Raw genomic sequence first — 12247 nt, forward strand, 5'->3', positions numbered from 1 at the left:
TTTACAGAGTTCTCTTGTTTACTTTTTGCAGGTGATTCAAATAGTTTATGTGTTGCCCCATCTCTAGTTACAGATCAACATAGATGGACTATATATCATTCCAAAGTAAATCTCCCAGCAGCATTAAATGATCCTAGATTAGCAAAAAGAGAATCTGACTTCTTCACAAAAACATGGGGATTGGACTTTGTGGACACTGAAGTCATACCTTCATTCTACCTCCCACAGATCAGCAAGGAACATTTTACAGTATATCAACAGGAAATCTCTCAGGTAATATCTGATCTTGAAATTAGTTATAGTCAGGTCAAAAGTAAAAGAAATACTTCTAGTTTGATTTATTATAGATTTCTGACCAATAATCTTTGATGAGCCTATGGTATTCTTTTCTTTTCATATACATTCTGTTGTCCTGGGTTGTATTTAATTCTTCGCTTAGATATATGTAAATATATTTCTCTTACAGTAGTGATTTTTCAGAATTATACATTCCTAATAGTTCTAAGAATCAATGTGAAACTCACCAATAAGAAACAAACAACCCAATTAAAAATTGGGCACAGGACTTGCATAGACATTTCTCTGAAGAAGATATACAAATGACCAATAAGCACGTGAAAAGATGGTCAACGTTACTAATGTTTCATTTTTTATTTTGTAATTACAAAAAAAGTTAAGTAGTTAATGTACAATAGTATGTTAGTTTCAGGTGTACTATATAATGATTTGACATTTGCATATGTTATGAAATGATCACCACAGTAAGTCAAGTAACTGTCTGTCCCCATACAAAATTATTACAATATTATTGACAATATTCCTTATGCTGTATATTATATCCCCATGACTTATTTATATTATAACTGGAGGCTTATGCCTCTTAATCCCCTTCACCTATTTTGTCAACCCCCCAACTCCCCTTCTCTCTGACAACCATTTGTTTATTCTCTGTATCTATGAGTCTGTTTTCCTTTTGCTTTGTTTGTTTGTTTTGTTTTATAGATTCCACATGTAAGTTGGAGCATACAGTATTTGTCTTTGACTTATTTCACTTAGCATAATATCTTCTAGATCCATCCATGTTGCAGATAGCAAGATTTCATTTCTTTTTTATGGCTGAGTCATATTCCATTGTGTATATATACCACATCTTATTTAGCCATTCATCTATTGATGGACACTTAGGTTGCTTCCTTATCTTGGCTGTTGTAAATAATGCTGCAGTGAATATTGGTGTGCATATATCTTTTAGAATTAGTGTTTTTCTTCAGGTAAACACCTAGAAGTGGAATTGCTGGATTCTATGGCAGTTCTATTTTTACTTTTTTGACGAACCTCCATACTGCTTTCCATAGTGGCTGTACCAATTTATCTCAGCAACAGTTCACCAGGGTTCCCTTTTCTCCACATCCTGACCAAGACTTTTAATTTGCTATTTGTTGTCTTTTTAGTAGCAGCCATTCTGACAGGTGTGAGGTGGTATCTCAACTGTGATTTTAATTTGCATTTGCCTGATAATTAGTGATCATCTTTCCATGTGTCTGTTGACCATCTGTATGTCTTCTTTGGAAAAATGTCTATTCAAGTCCTCTGCCCATTTTTGAATTGAGTTGTTTGTTTTTTTGATGTTGAGTTGTATGAGTTCTTTGTGTATTTTGGATATTAACCCTTTATTGGTTATATTATCTGCAAATATCTTCTCCTGTTTTAGTAGGCTGACTTTTGGTTTTATTGATAGTTTCTTTGCTGTGCAAAAGCTTTCTAGTTTGATGTAATCCCATTTGTTTATTTTTGCTTTTGTTTCCCTTGCCTGAGGAGACAGATCAAAAAAAAAAAATTTGCTAAGATCGATGTCAAAGAGGTTACTACCTATATTTCTTCTAGGAGTTTTATGGCCTCAGGTCTTACATTTAAGTCTCCAATCCATTTTGAGTTTATTTTTGTATATGGTATGAGAAAATAGTCCAGTTAGATTCTTTTGCATGTAGTTGTCCATTTTTCCCAGCACCACTTATTGAAGGGGCCCCTTTCCCTGTTGTATATTTTTGCCTCCGTTGTCATAGATTATTTGACCATGTAAGCATGGGTTTATTTCTGGGCTCTCTATTCTGTTTCATTCATCTATGTGTCTGTTTTTGTGCCGGTACCATTTCTGTTTTGATTACTATAGTTTTATAGTATAGTTTGAAATCAGGGAGCATGATACTTCCAGCTTTGTTTTTCTTTCTCAAGATTGTTTTGGCTATTTGGGGTCTTCTGTGTTTCCATACAAATTTTAGAATTATTTGCTCTAGTTCTGTGAAAAATGCCATTGGTATTTTGATAGGGATGGCACTGAATCTGTAGATCACCTTGGGTAGTATGGTCACTTTAACTATTAATTCTCCCAATCCATGAGTACAGTATATCTTTCCATTTGTTTGTGTCATCTTCAGTTTCTTTCATCAGTGCCTTATAGTTTCCCAAGTACAAGGCTTTTACCTCCTTGGTTAGATTGATTCCTAGGTATTTTATTCTTTTTGATGCAGTTGTAAATGGGATTGTTTTCTTCATTTCTCTTTCTGATGGTTCATTGTTAGTGTACAGAAACACAATAGACTTCTGTTTATTAATTTTGTATCCTGTAATTTTACTGAAGTCATTTACTAGTTCTGATAGTTTCTTGGTAGCTTCTTTAGGATTTTCTATATATAGTATCATGTATTCTGCCAATAGTGACAGTTTTACTTTTTCTTTTCCAGTTTGGATTTCTTTTATTTCTATTTCTTGTCTGATTGCTGTGGCTAGGACTTCCAATATTATGTGGCATAAAAGTGGCAAGAATGGACATCCTTGTCTTGTTCCTGATCTTAAGGAAATGCTTTCAGCTTTTCACTGTTGAGTATGATGTTGGCTGTAGATTTGTCATATATGGCTTTATTATGTTGAGGTATTTTCCCATTATATCAGCTTTGTTGGTAGTTTTTCTCATAAATGTATGTTGAATTTTTTCAAAGCTTTTTCTGCATCTATTGAGATGATCATATGATTTTTATTCTTCAGTTTGTTAATGTGGTCTATCATATTGATTGATTTGCGGATATTGATCCATCCTTGCACCCTTGGGTTAAATCCCACTTGATCATATTTTATGATCCTTTTAATGTATTATTGAATTCGGTTTGTTAATATTTTGTTGAGGATTCATGCATCTATGTTCATCAGGAGTACTGGCCTGTAATTTTCTTTTTTGTTGTGTCTTTGATTTTGATATCAAGGTAATGCTGGCTTTGTAGAATGAGTTTGGTAGCATCCCTTTTGGAGTAGTTTGAGAAGGATAGGTGTTAACTCTTCTTTAGATGTTTGACAGAATTCACCTGTGAAGCCATCTGGTCCTGGACTTCTGTATGTTGGGAGTTTTTTTTTTTTTTTAATTATTTGATTTCATTACTGGTAATCAGTCTTTTCATATTTTCTGTTTCCTCCTGTTTCAGTTTTGAGAGAGTGTATGTTTCTAGGAATTTATCCATTTCTTCTGGGTTGTCCATTTTATTGGTGTATAATTGTTCGTAGTAATCTTTTTTTTTTTTTTTTAAAGATTTATTTATTTATTGATTGATTGTTATGTTGGGTCTTCGTTTCTGTGCTAGGGCTTTCTCTAGTTGCGGCAAGTGGGGGCCACTCTTCATCACGGTGCACGGGCCTCTCACTATCGTGGCCTCTCTTGTTGCGGAGCACAGGCTCCAGACGCGCAGGCTCAGTAGTTGTGGCTCACGGGCCTAGTTGCTCCGCGGCATGTGGGATCTTCCCAGACCAGGGCTCGAACCTGTGTCCCCTGCATTGGCAGGCAGACTCTCAACCACTGCACCACCAGGGAAGCCCCGTAGTAATCTTTTATCCTTTGTATCTGCGGTGTCAGTTGTAACTTCTCTTTCATTTCCGATTTTATTTATTTGGGTCCTCTTTTTCTTGATGAGTCTGGCTACAGGTTTATCAATTTTATTTATCTTTTGAAATAACCAGCTCTTAGTTTCATTGATCTTTTCAATTGTTTTTTAAGTCTCTGTTTTATTTATTTCCGCTCTGATCTTTATTATTTCTTGCCTTCTACTAAGTTTGGGTTTTGCTTTTTCTTCTTTTTCTAGTTACTTTAGGTAGAAGTTTATTTATTTGTGATTTTTCTGTTTACTGAGGTAGGCTTGTATTGCTATAAACTTCCCTCTTAGAATTGCTTTTACTGCATCTCATAGATCTTGGATTGTTATGTTTATGTTTTTATTTGTTTCTAGGTATTTCTTAAATTTCCTCTTTCATTTCTTCAGTGACCCATTGGTTGTTTAGTAGCATGTAGTTTGGACTCCACATGTTTGTGTTTTTGAATTTTTTCTTCTTGGAGTTGATTTCTAGTCACATAGCCTTGTGGTTGGAAAAGATGCTTGATATGATTTCAATCTTCTTAAATTTATTGAGACTTTTTAAAAATAAATTTATCTATTTAATTATTTTTGGCTGCATTGGGTCTTTGTTGCTGCGTGTGGGCTTTGTCTAGTTGTGATGAGTGGAGGCTACTCTTTGTTGTGGTGCAGTGGCTTCTCCTGCTGCTGAGCACGGGTTCTAGGCACGCAGGCTTCAGTAGTTGTGGCACGTGAGCTCAGTACTTGTGGCTCGTGGGCTCTAGAGCACAGGCTCAGTAGTTGTGGCACATGGGCTTAGTTGCTCCACGGCATGTGGGAATCTTCCTGAGCCAGGGCTTGAAGCCGTGTCCCCTGCATTGGCAGGCAGATTCTTAACCACTGCGCCACCAGGGAAGTCCCTTTTGAGACTTATTTTGTGGCCTAGCATATGATCTGTCCTGGAGAGTGTTCCATGTGCATTTAAAAGAATGTGTATTTTGCTGCTTTTGGATGAAATGTTCTTTACATATCTGTTAGTTCCATCTGGTCTAATGTGACATTTAAGACCATTGATTGTCTATCTGAATGACCTATCCAACCATGTAAGTGGGGTGTTAAAGTCCCCTGCTTTTATTGTATAACTTTCAGTTTTTCTCATTAATATTTGCTTTATGTATTTAGGTGCTCCTATGTTGGGTGCATATGTATTTACAACTGTTATATCTTCTTCTTGGACTGATCCCTTGATCATTATGTAATGTCCTTCTTTGTCTGTTGTTACAGTCTTTGTGTTAAAGTCACTTTGTCTGATATAAGCATTGCTACCCAGCTTTTTTTTCTTTTTTTTTTTTGGTTTCCATTTGCATGGAAAACCTTTTTCCATCCCTCACTTTCAGTCTGCGTGTGGCTAGGTCTGAAGTGAGTCTCTTGTAGGCAACATATATATGGGTTTTGTTTTTATATCCATTCAGCCACTCTGTGTCTTTGGATTGGAGGATTTAGTCCATTTACTTTTAAAGTAATTATTGATAGGTATGTACTTATTGCCATTTTGTTAATCGTTTTCTGGTTGTTTTTGTAGTTTTTTTTTTCCTCCTCTTCTTTTGCTCTCTTCCCTTTTGATTTGATGACTATCTTTAGTGTTATGTTTGGGTTTTTTTAGTTTTTTTTTTTTTTGACGTGGACCATTTTTTTTTAAAGTCTCTATTGAATTTGCCACAACACCGCCTCCATTCTGTGCCTTGGCCCTACAGGCATGTGGGATCCCAGCCCCTCGACCAGGGATTGAACCTGCATCCCCCCCACTTCTTTGGAAGGTGAAGTCCCAACCACTGGACCACCAGGGAAGTCCCTAGTGTTATGTTTGGATTCCTTTCTCTTTTTTGTATGTGTATGTATTGCAGGTTTTTGGTTATCTTTGATTAGTTAGTGTGTATGTATTTGTAGTTTTTGGTTATGAGTTTTAAATATCACACACACACACACACACACACACACACACACACACTGATTATTTTAAGTTGATCCTCTCTTAAGTTTGAACGTATTCTAACCACCCTACATTTTTACACCCCACCCCCACGTTTAATGCTTTTGACGTCATATTTTACATATTATTGTTTTGTGTAACTCTTAACTACTTATTGTGGATATAGATGATTTTACTACTATTGTCTTTCAAGCTTCCTACTAGCTTTATAAGTGGTTGATCTACTACCTTTACTATATATTTGCCTTTACCATTGAGTTTTTTAATACTTTTCTTTTTTTAATTTAAATTTTTAATTGAAGTATAGTTGATTTACAATATTATGTCAATTTCTGCTGTTCAGCAAGGCAATTCAGTTATACATATGTGTGTGTGTGTGTGTGTATATATACATTCTTTTAAAAATATTCTTTTCCATTATGGTTTATCATAGGATATACTTTTCATATTTCTAGTTGTGGCCTTTTCTTTTCAACTTAGAGAAGTCCCTTTAACATTTCTTGTAAAGCCAGTTTAGTGGTGCAGGACTCTTAGCTTTTAGCTTTTGCTTGTCTGTTAAACTCTTTATCTCTCCTTCAGGTTTGTGATAACCTTGCTGGGTTGAGTATTCTTGGCTGTAGGTTATTTCCTTTCATTATTTTGAGTGTATCCTGCCAATCCCTTCCGGCATGTAAAATTTCTGCTGAAAAGTCAGCTGATAGTCTTATGGGAGTTCCCTCATACATACTTAGTTGCTTTTCTCTTGCTGCTTTTAAGATTCTGTATTTATAATCTTTTTTTTTTTTGCCATTTTCATTTTAATGTGTCTTGATGTGGACCTCTTTGGGTCATCTTGCTTGGGACTCTCTGTGCTTCCTGGACCTGGATATATGTTTCTTTCCCCAGGTTAGGGAAGTTTCCAGCTATTATTTTTTCAAACAAGCTGTCTGCCATTTTTTTCTCTCTCTTCTCCTTCTGGGACCCCTATAATGTGAATGTTAGTATGCTTAATGTTGTCCCAGAGGTCTCAAACTACTTTTTTTTATTCTTTTTTCTTTTTTCTGTTCAGCTTCTGTGATTCCCACTACTTCCTCTTCGAGACTGCTGAAGAGATCTGTATCATCTAATCTACTGTTGATTCCTTCTAGTTTCAGTTATTGTATTCTTCAGCTCTGTTTGGTTCTTTATATTTTCTAACTCTTTGTTGAAATTTTCACAGTTTTCATTCATTCTCCTCCTGAGTTTGGTGAGTATCTTTATTATTACCTTGACTTTTTAGTGGAGGTGATTGCTTATCTCCACTTGGTTTAGTTCTTTTTTTGAGGTTATGTCTTGTTCCTTTGTTTGGAACATATACCTCCGTCTCCTCATTTTGCCCAATTCTCTGTGTTTATTTCTGTGTGTTAGGTCAGTTACATTTCCTGATCGTGGAGAAGTGGTCTTAAGTAGGATATGTCCTGTGGGGCACAGCAACATGCTCCCCTATAGTTACCAGAGCTATATCCTATAGGGGTAACCCCTATGTGGGGCTGCATGTGCCCTTCTTTGTGGGGAGGCCAACTACTGTGGGCACACTGGTAAGCATGGCTGGCCTCCGGCCTGATTGGCTTTGAGGCTGTGCCTCATGCAGTGGCCATGGGCCTTCTGGAGGGTGGGGCTGGGTCCCCATGTGGCTATCTGTTCAGCCTCGGATGGGTTCAGGGCTGTTGCTGGCCTGCTGGTGGGCAGGGCTGGGTTCCCAGTGCTAATAGACTAGAGGGAGGATTCCAAAATGGTGCTCACCAGCACTGGTGTTATTGCAGTGCAACAAGCTCCCAAAATGGCTGCTCCCATCATCTCTATTCCCTGGAGAGGTCCCAGTTGCCTCCTGCCTCTTTCAGAGGCTCTCCAACATTGTCCAGTGGGTCTGCCCCAAGCTCCTTTCAAACAACTGCCTCTGGCTTGGACTCAGAGCATGTGAGATTTTGCATGCACCCTTTAAGAGCAGAGACTCTGTTTCCTATAGCTCTCCAGCTCTCCTGAACATAAGATCCACTAGTTTGCAAAGTCACACATGCTGGAGGCTCATCTTCCCAGCACAGGACCCTGGACTGGGGAGCCTGATGTGGGGCTCAGACCCCTTGCTCCTTGGGGAGGACCTCTATAATTGTGATATTTCTCCCATTTGTGGGTCCCTGACCCAGGCGAGTGGGTCATACCTCTACCCCTCCTACCTGTCTTGCTGTAGTTTCTTCTCTATGTCTTTAGTTGTGAAAAATCTTTTCTGCTATTCTTCAGGTTCTCATTGATAGTTGCTCTGTAAATAGTTATAATTTTGGTGTGTCTGTGGGAGGAGGTGAGTTCAAGGTCTTCCTACTCCACTATCTTGGCCACCTCCACTAATGGTAAATTTTATGTTGTGTATATTTCACCACAAAAAATGGACAAGGGATCTGAACAGGCATTTCACCAAAGAAACGATACAGATGGCTAGTAAGCATATGAAAAATTGCCCGACATCATATGTCTATAGGGAATTGCAAATTAAAACGAGGTACCACTACACATCCTTTAGAATGGTGAAAATCCAAAATGCTGTCAAGACCAAATGCTGGCAAGGATGTGGCTAATAGGAACTCGTATTCATTGTGCATAGGAATGCAGAATAGTACAGCCACTTTGGAAGACAGTCCTGTAGTTTCTGATAGAACTGCTATCAGAATTCTTCAGGGCTAATACTATTAGCCCAGGGTTTTTTCCTTACCACACTGCACTTTCCCATATGTCCTGTGTATGGTATCTGAAAAGATAACAGTGTTGTTAGTGGTCATCTAATCTGAACTCAGAGTGGGGTTTCTTTCTGTCTTTCCTTTTTTCTTTTTGGACTCAGAGGAAGTATTAACTACTAATCTGTCTTTCGATCTTGGGTATATAGGTTTAAAATTTTCTTGCTTTTTTAAAAAAGTTATTTTCTTAATTGATTTCTGTTATAAAAATAAGGATTTTTTATTTGTTTTCCCACTTCATTCTAAGTTTATGGAGATTTTACTATAATTGTATAAAATGGGATGAGTATAAGTACATAGACATTCACACGTCTCAGTGGTATTTGGTTTATTAAGCATACTTGTTACTTGTATTTAAGTTCAAGAGGCTAGTGATTTCATATTAGAAAAATTTAGAACTTATTTGGTATACTCTGATATTCTGTTTTGTTAAATATTTTAATGCTTTGAATACTCATATTGCCACACAGCATTGATCACATTATTTATTTGTCTTTTTGTTAGAGAGAGAAGATTCATGAGAGATGCAAGAAAATTTGTCCTCCTAAAGATACCTTTGACAGGACTCTCTTACATACTCATGGTATGAATATGTGCTATTTGTAGCATAGCATAAATATTAATGAACAAAATCTTAATTTGGGGACCTTGTTGACTATCATATCTAATTTTTATTTCTAGTGAGATGTCTATAGCCTGCAATCATAATCTTTTCTAAAAGCTTTAAAGAGAAAAATCATGGATCTGATGGTAGTGTTATCCTTCAATTCAACAAATACTTATTTAATATTCAGATGCTTTGTACTTTGCTTGTTGCCTAAAAATAAATGAATAAGAAATAGTCCCTGTCCTCAAGAAGCTGATGGTTTCCTGAGCAAGGTTAAACAAACCAACACTGTGTATCAGGCAGTAAGTTCAGCATGGTAATATTGTAAAGAGTTCCTAACTTAGCTTTATAAAAACTAGAGTTGATGAGGATTGTCTGTGTTTTAAACTAACTATCAAGAAATATTTATGTGCAAAAAGACATTCCAGGAAAGGGGACAGTTTATGCAAAGCTGTAGAGTCAAGAGAGAAATTAGCATGTTCTGGGACCTGCAAGAGTTTAGTATGCTGGCTCCACTGGGAGCAAGAAATGAGGCTGCAGAAGTAGGTAGGAGTCAGATCATGAAGAGCCTTGTATATCATGCTAAGACATTTTCCTTTTCTAAAAGCAGTATAGAGTTACAAAATATTTTAAACCAGACATGATCAGAGTTATGATTATATATTTCACTGTGAAAGCAGTTGTGGGTAGCAAGTTTATAGATGATGGTAAAACTGGAGGCAAGAATACAGTAGAAGCCTATTGCAGTAATACAAGCGAGAAATCATGTGTTCCTAATAGCAGTTATAATGAGGATGGAGAGGAAATTAGGTCTTTAAGAGATGCCTCAGAAATGGAGGCACAGGTTTTGGTGGTCAGTCATTTGTTAGTAATGGAGCAAGATGATTCAAGGATGATTCCCACATTTCTTGCTTGGGCAGCTGGCTAGGTGAGAGAGGTAGTATTGGAGAAGGAAGTTTGGAGGAGATAGAGGCTGGTTTAATTGAAGTTTTGCATAGAAGGAGAAGTCTGGTATGCAACCCAGAGCTCAGGAAAGAGATCTAGGCTGGAGATACAAGTATGATAGACATTATCATAGACAGTGTGCTAGACAACAGCATGGTAGTTGAATCCAAGGACACAGGTGGGATCACCTGGGAGGATGTGAGTAGTAAGGAGAAAAGAACTGATGATGGAACACTAGGAGGCTGTCACATTTAAGAGGGAGTAGAAAATGTACCTGTGAAGGAGACTAAAGAGAAGTAGTCAGAGAGATAGGAGAGTCAACCAAGAGAGAGTTCCACCTTAGAGATGGAAGGTAGTTAGAATTTCAAAGAAGTGCGAATAATTAGTCTGCAGTGTCAGAATACTTCAGGGATAGATCAGGTTTGCACTCTGAGAAATCTCTGTGGATTTGGCAATTTGGGAGATCTTAGGGAGAACATTTAGACTGGAGTAGTAGTTACAGAAACTTCAATACTATGTATTAAGGAGTGAGTACAAGAGTAAGAAGTGGAGACTGCCAATATGGATGTGACTTGAAGATTTGAAATGTAAGGTATTGACTAGAGGGAACAGAATCCCTCTAGTTTGTTTCTATTAGCAGTTGTGCTAGAATGTTTTTGCATGGCCAGGATTAGATGAGGCAAGAGAGATATTTGCATAATCCTGAGAGTGAGTGCTTCCTTAAATTCTGCACCTGAGGTTCTCCCTTGCCTCAGCCTACTCTAGGCCCTGGGGTTTATCTTTCTTCTTCTTCTTCTTTAATGGAAGAGAACTGAGCGTGTTTGTATGCAGAGAGGAAAGAGCTATTAAAATGTTAAAGATATGGAGAGGCAGAGTAATTGATGCGATCTCAGAGAAGAGGCAGGGGAGGATGGAGTCCGAGTACAGAAAGCTTAGTTTTGGAAAGGAGGGTACCTTGTTTGAAATCTGATTGGTGAGACAAAGATAAAGGAGGTTCATTTGCAAGAAGTTTGTAGAGGATACAAACTAAGATGTCTAAGAAGAAAAATAATATGGCATTAAAAAATTTTTTGATCATAGGAAATACTGGATGGGATGGTAGATCTTTTGAACAATAAAAATAGCATTTCTATAAGATAGCACCAAGCTTTCTGTGTCCATTTAAAAAAGACTTGAATACATTTAGTTGTTTTATTGCTACTATACAATTGATTAAAATTATTTGAAACATACGTTTTATTCACTGCTTTGCCTACTCCTAGGTATACAGAAGGTGTTTGATATTTGTTGAAGAAAGAAACTTAAATGGTTATTTAATTGTGACCTAGTATAGTATTGAATCTGTCAAAATATATTTTATGGAAATAAAATGAAAACAAGTTTTAAAAAATCATATTTTCCCTTTTCCATTTTTAAAATAGATAAATCCAGGACAGATCTGGAGCAAGTACCTAAGGTAACAAAACCTGAAAAATGAGAATACAGCTTTTTAATATTTGATCTTTAATTTTGCCTTGTAAGAAGCTTTCACTGGGCTGTTTTCTGATGCTTTGACCGCTTTGCGTCTTCTGGGACTTTCTCACTTTTCTTCTCTCTCTTTTGCATGATCAGTCTCTTCTTTATCACCAAAACCTACAAATATGTTTAAATCTTTTCACTTTAAAATATAATTTTATTGATCTTATTACCCCTCCAAATTATTAGGGATATTTTCTTTGTATGAAAAATTTTGTAGAGATGTGTAATAGATGAGTGTTTTTTTGTTTTTCTTTTTTTTCTGGGGAAGGAGTCCATTGCATTCATCATATTCTCAAAGAGGTCTGTGATGATTGCTCTTTAGGGTGAGAAGAGACAGAAGGATGAAAGACAGAAACAAAAAGGAAAGGGCAGTCATTTTTAAAGTTCTTTGATTCCTACAAAATAAAATTCAAACTGTGTCATTTAAGGCCCTTAATTATTCACTTCCATCATAGGCACACTCTTAACTTTTGCCTACTAATCTTTACACGTTCTTTACTTCAGCCAGACTTTTTCGCTGACTCCGTGCTTTACTTGCAGTGTTCCTTTAGCCTGGAAGACTTTTCTCTTA

At 36.8% G+C, this 12247-nt stretch overlaps 1 protein-coding gene across 8 annotated transcripts in view; it reads left to right on the forward strand.

Annotated features, from left to right (window-relative positions):
• The window catches only part of VPS54 (VPS54 subunit of GARP complex), a 150463-nt gene that overhangs the window by 72873 nt on the left and 65343 nt on the right, over nt 1–12247 (forward strand). For 6 of the 8 annotated variants that reach the window (XR_009009908.1, XM_007189731.3, XM_028168407.2 and 3 more), the window contains 3 exons: nt 32–273; nt 9111–9189; nt 11580–11614. Coding sequence is in view for 7 of the 8 variants with exons in the window: in XM_007189731.3 (XP_007189793.1) it covers nt 32–273; nt 9111–9189; nt 11580–11614 (356 nt within the window). In the remaining variant the exon portion in view is untranslated. The remainder of the gene's footprint in view (nt 1–31; nt 274–9110; nt 9190–11579; nt 11615–12247) is intronic. The other 2 variants (XM_057558191.1, XM_007189734.3) reach the window with 2 other exon arrangements.

The sequence above is a fragment of the Balaenoptera acutorostrata genome, chromosome 12, assembly GCF_949987535.1.
Source record: "Balaenoptera acutorostrata chromosome 12, mBalAcu1.1, whole genome shotgun sequence".
Taxonomy (NCBI): Eukaryota; Metazoa; Chordata; class Mammalia; order Artiodactyla; family Balaenopteridae; genus Balaenoptera; species Balaenoptera acutorostrata.